Source organism: Monoraphidium neglectum, assembly GCF_000611645.1.
Source record: "Monoraphidium neglectum strain SAG 48.87 unplaced genomic scaffold scaffold03493, whole genome shotgun sequence".
NCBI lineage: Eukaryota > Viridiplantae > Chlorophyta > Chlorophyceae > Sphaeropleales > Selenastraceae > Monoraphidium > Monoraphidium neglectum.
Genome location: NW_014010136.1, coordinates 969 through 6,276, shown reverse-complemented (window position 1 = coordinate 6,276; position 5,308 = coordinate 969). Strand labels below are relative to the sequence as shown.

The window sequence follows — 5,308 nt, the reverse complement described above, 5'->3', positions numbered from 1 at the left end:
CCGCATCTCCACCCTCTTACACCCGCCCCACCTCCGCCCCATGCCCAACCCCCCAAAAAACCCCAAGGGAGAAGGACGCCCTCAACCTGCTGTTCCTGCTGATCCCTCTCCTCAACGTGCTGCTGCCCTTCGCGATCAAGTCCTTCCCCGTGATCTTCGCGGCGGACGTGGCGGCGCTGTTTGGGGTGTACACCTGGAAGGGCGTGTGGAACGAGGTGGGGGGAAGAGGGCAAGCTGGTGGGGGGTTTGTTGTTGTTGTGCGCCTAGTCGGGTGATTGTGGGCTTGTGTGTGTGCGGAGAGAGTGTGTGGATGTGTGATCGTGGTTGTGTTTGTGATGGTGATGGTGTGTGCAGTATGTGTGTGTGTATGTGAGTTTGTGCCGTGTGCGTCATGTGTGGTTGTGTGAGCGTGGGGACGCGGCAGGGAATATGTGTGGGCGTGGACATGATAAGCTGTCGGATTGGGGATTAGGGGAGTCGCCGCCTGCTTGGGGGTGGGGCGCTCTGCAGGCTTGAGGGCCGTGGCACCGCTACACACGGAGACAACGCAGGGCAGGGGAGCCTGCGTGGCGGCTCACACAAGCGCTGCTGCGCTGTATGAAGCCCGCGACAAGGCCGCAGCACGCCCGTCGCCGCGCACCCACGGGAGGATGCGGCGTCCGCCGTCGGTTGCTGCGGCCGCAGAGGCCGCACCTCTCTCACTCCTCTGCCCTCGGACACGGCTCTGCCGCGTTTGGCCCGGCTCCCGCGCCGCGCGTCCCGCCCGTGTCTCCCCTCCCGCCCCCCCAGGCTGCTCCGACGTCGAATCAAACCCTTTCATCTCCCCCCTCACATCGCCCAGGTGTATGGTCTGCCCATCGGCCCCTCGGACGACGGCGCGGCCGCGGCAGCGGGCGGGCAGGATCAGCAGTAGCTGGGCCCGCGACGTTGACCGGTCTTGACTGGTGTGCGCGCGCCCCCTGCCTTGCGGGCGGCGGCCACGACGCCTGAGCGTTTGTCGTGTGATCGCGGTGAGAGTGGCTGCCCGTCTGCCGGCGTTTTGCCCTTTTGTTGTGACTGCTTGGCTCCCAACGCCTTGCGAGTACCCCAACACCTTTGGGGCCGTTGCATAATCAAAATTGGAGGGTCGTCCTAGGTAGTTGGTGTAACAGGGTTCCAGCGTTTGCGAACTAGGGCCCGCGGGGAGTTGCTGAGGTCAAGTCAAGGTTGGTCAACAGCAGCGTGAAGACTACGGGTGCTGCGGCGCGAGGCGGCGCCCTTGCAGTGCTACCTGGCACCGTTGTGCTGCGGCGGAAGGGGGGGGGCCTTGCAACCGCCCTGCGCGGCGCGGCGTGCCTCTACGCTGGGCGTGCAATTGACTCTCGGTGGGTGTATCCCCGGAATTGCAGGTCGTTACAGGCAACAGGGGGTGGGGGGGAAGCCAATGCACGCATCATGGGGCCGCCAGCGGGTGGTGCCATCTGCTGAGATGCGGGCTGCCTCCTTCCGCAAGGAGGGGCCACACACGTGTGCGTGCCCATGCAAGCTGCAGTGACATATCTATTGACCCTGACACCATGCCATGTAAGAATGTGAAATAAAATCAGCTGAGGACAGACGGCCAGGTCGCACAAGATCTGATCTAATCAACTCAGATCATGCAGTCAGGCCCATCAACGCCATGAGCTCATCCACATCCTCTTCGTCCTCATCGTGGTCCCCTTGACCTCCCGCCTGCTGCTGCAAGCCAAGGTCACTGCTTGCATTGTGATAAGATGCGTGTGCCAACAGCGACGCGGGGACGGCTGGGTGCGGGGCGCCGCCGGCAGCTTGCCAGCCCGCCGCCTGCTGCGGCGGCGCCGGCGCGGCGAGCCAGGCGGCGCCGCCGCCCTGCAACTGCAACGGGGCTCCAAGCGAGGGCTGTACAACGGCAGCCGGGTCCGGCAGAGGCGCCACGGCAGGCGGTACCGGGTGCTGGGCAAACGAAGGCACTGCCAAGAGAGGCGCTGGCGCCGGCTGGGCGAAATGCAAGCCGCCAGCGCCGTGCTGCAACGCCGCCTCGCCGCCCGCGTACCCCGCCGGCTGTGTCGCCGGCTGGGCGCCCGACGCCCCGCCGCCGCCGCCCGCGGCCGCCGCGGCCGGCAACGGCCGCGCCAATGCCTCGGGCTGTGACGGCCCCTCGTGCTGTGCGGGGTCGCGCTCATGATGTTGATGATGATGATGACCGTGCGCCCCATCCTCGCCGCCGTCGCTCTCCTCCCCATCAGAAGATGACATCATGCCCGCCAACAAGGCGTTGTAACGCTCGAGGTCGCTCACGAACCTGCCGCCCCCCATTATGTCGCCGGCGCTCATCGCGGCGCCCGCGCCCGCGCCTCGGGCCCCGCCGGCTTCGAGCTCGCCGCCCGAGGACCCGGAGGGGGCGTCAGAGCTCGCCGCCTGCTGCTGCTGCTGCTGCTGCTGCTGTTGCTGCTGCTGCTGCTGCTCCTTGAGCTTCTCCCGCCGCTTCAGGTTCTTGCGCTGCGCTTTAGTCAGCGCCTGCTCTACCAGGTAGCCGACCGGAAGCTGCTGCTGCTGCTGCTCCTCTTCCTCCTCGTCCTCCTCCTCTTGACCCTCTCCGAACCACTCATCAGCGTCCCGCGGGCCGGGCGCCGACGCCGGCCTCCACGCGCTGGCGGCGGCCGGCGCCGCCCGCGGCACGGGCGGCGTGGGCACCCGCTGCGGCGGCGCGGGGCGCGGCGCGGGCGCGGGCGTGGGCTTGGGCTGCTGCTGCTTTGACTGCTGCTGCTTGGGCTGCGGCGCGCGCGGTGGCGCCGGCGGGGGGACCGCCGGGGCCTGGTGTGGGGTGGAGGCACAGAGGCGCGATGACCGCGCGTTTGAAAGAAGGGTGGTCTTGCGGGTGACGCATCCCCTGGAGCGGTGCAGCACACCCTTGCGGGCGGGCCGGGCCTGGCGAGAAGGCGTGGGGCCGGGCAGGCTTCCCGCCGACGACCGCCCAGCCCCAAGCCACGCACGGGCTGGGCTGGCATCCCTTGAAGCCAGCGCGCCCTCATGTAAGCCCCTGCAGGCGCCCTCGACACACACTCCCGCGCATGCACACACACACACATACATACACACACTCACACAACACACACGCGTGCGCGCGCACACACACACATGCACAAATACATAAGAACCCACCTTCTTCTTAGCTTTCTTCACCACGACCTCGTGCACGTTCATAATGACGCCCCGGCACGGCACGTTGGGCCCCAGGCCCGGCCCCTTCCCGCTGCCGTTGGGGCACCGGAAGCGGTGCGCGCCGTCGCGAGAAGGGTTGGCCTTCCGGAACTTCACGAGACATTTGGAATGGTAAATGAAGGCCTCGCAGCCCTTGCCGTGCCTGCAGGGACGACGCGCGCGTCGGGTGGGGCTGGGTTGAGCTGCGAACGGGGCCCTCGCATGGACACCAGCCGCAGACGTTGCGATTTGGGGCGGCGGCCCCTGCCTGATACCAGGCAGGGGCACGGCTCGCGTGGGGGCGCGCTGGTCGCGCGGCTGGGGCCCGGCGGCGCTCGGCAGCCCCACCAGGAGCATGAGACCGTCTCTGCGGCGTCTGTGGCGCCGTCTACGGCTGATGCGCACAGGTCGCAGGTCCCAGACGTGACCTCGTCTTCCATCAAACGCGGCCGCAAGCCGGCGGCGAGGGAGGCAGAGGGACGCCTGGGGGCGGCCGGGGCCTCGGCTGCTGCAGGGGGCAGCGATGCGCAGGAACGAGGCGGCGCGGTGATGACGTGTTGGGGGCGCGCCAATGTCAAGCGAGCAGGCAGCAAGTGCAACAGGCGATGTTATCAATAGGAAGACTGCAGCACGTTTATAGCACTCCGCAAGCCATACGGCAACACAAGTTCAACAGCACTCGCTGTCGGTGCTTCGTGTGTGGAGACCACACACGCCGCACCTCACGCGCTCGTCCACACGCAAAGAGCCCTATCCTCAATGTAATCCTTGCCTTGACGCGCGACCAACGACCCCGGAAACCCGCTGACGCGTTCCGTGATCTCTAGATCTGCAGTCTTCTCTAAATTGTGTTGTGGTTTTTGAAATCAAATAACAATGAGCGTATTTGCATCACTGTAATGCGCTTTCACAATTCAATCTTGTCACGCAGTTTTTGCACCTAGGGAAACGGATCAGTGAGAAGCATGGGACGCAGCAGGAGCCGAGGGAGAAGCAGGAGCAGAAGCAGAAGCCGAAGCCGCGGCCGCCGCGGCGACGACAGGTACCAGCAAAAGCATGCCCATGGCGTGGTCGGCGCACTTGACCACCCCGCAGCGGACACCACCAGCTGCCGTGTCGAACGCCACGGATTTCTGCTTTCTTATCTTACAACCGCGCTGGGCGCCTTCATTTCAGGTGGCGTCCGCCCAGGAGCGACGATTGGGAGCGCGGCAGCGGCGGGGGCGGCCGCAGGGACCGCGCACGCTGGGGTGACGCTGCGGGCGGCAGCGGCCGCAGCGAGCGCCCCTCTAGGGACGGGAGCCCCGGCCGCCGATCAGACCGCCGCGACAGCCGCAGGCGCAGCCACAGCAGGAGCCGGAGCACAGACGTGCGGCGCCGGCACAGCAGCGGCGCCGGGCGCCGCGCGGCGCGCGGCAGCCGCAGCAGGAGCGCGAGCAGAGGCCGCCACCGCCGCTCGCAGCGCAGTGCAAGCCGGAGCCGGAGCCGGAGCCGCAGCGGCGGGCGCGACCGCGGACGGCGGCGGCGTCGCAGCAGCAGCCGCGGCGACGACTGCGGCCGGCAGCGGCAGCGGCGGCGCTCCGGCTCCCGGGGCGGGGCGCGCTCGCGGTCCGGCGGCTCACGTCGCGATGGCGGCTCGAGGGAGCGTTCGAGATCCAGATCGCGATCCAGGTCCAGATCGTCTTCTCGCGGCAGGGGGGGCACTGATCGGCAGCAGGGCCCGCCGCCCATCTCGGAGGAGGAGCTGAGGCGGTGAGGGCTGCTGGTGGCGTTTTGCGAAGGGCACCTTCACAGACTGCGGCCTTGCGGGGCCAATCGCTGCCCGCGTGATTCGTTGCTGTCACTTTAGGGCTGGGCATGCGTCCATGTACATGGCTGCTCTCACTAAAAGAGAACTGGCCAGGGTCCATCTGCAGGCCCTTGGCACACTGGTTGCAACTCCCAAGCCCCCCGCCTTTCGGCTGTCGATGCCCTCTGTTTGAAAACCGCAGGCAGCAGGCTGATCTGGAGGAGCAGCTGATCAGGGAGGAGGTTGAGCGGCAGGTGTGCCGCCCAGATCACCGGGGGGAACGGCTGGAGGCTGCATGGCGCGTCATGGGGGCCGCAT

At 67.4% G+C, this 5,308-nt stretch overlaps 2 protein-coding genes across 2 annotated transcripts; one reads left to right on the top strand and one right to left on the bottom strand.

Annotated features, from left to right (window-relative positions):
• Positions 1-1,635: 1,635 nt before the first annotated feature.
• Positions 1,636-3,641, bottom strand: MNEG_12884 (hypothetical protein; the record flags this gene model as incomplete). Its single annotated transcript, XM_014038645.1, has 4 exons — positions 1,636-1,735; positions 2,303-2,814; positions 3,163-3,364; positions 3,550-3,641. The coding sequence occupies 4 exons, from the start codon at positions 3,639-3,641 to the stop codon at positions 1,636-1,638; spliced, it is 906 nt and encodes a 301-aa protein (XP_013894099.1).
• A 525-nt stretch (positions 3,642-4,166) lies between these two features.
• MNEG_12883 (hypothetical protein) lies at positions 4,167-4,823 on the top strand (the record flags this gene model as incomplete). The annotated part of the gene is made up of 1 exon (XM_014038644.1): positions 4,167-4,823. A coding segment is annotated over one exon (657 nt), but the record flags the coding sequence as incomplete, so codon positions are not given.
• Positions 4,824-5,308: the final 485 nt, after the last annotated feature.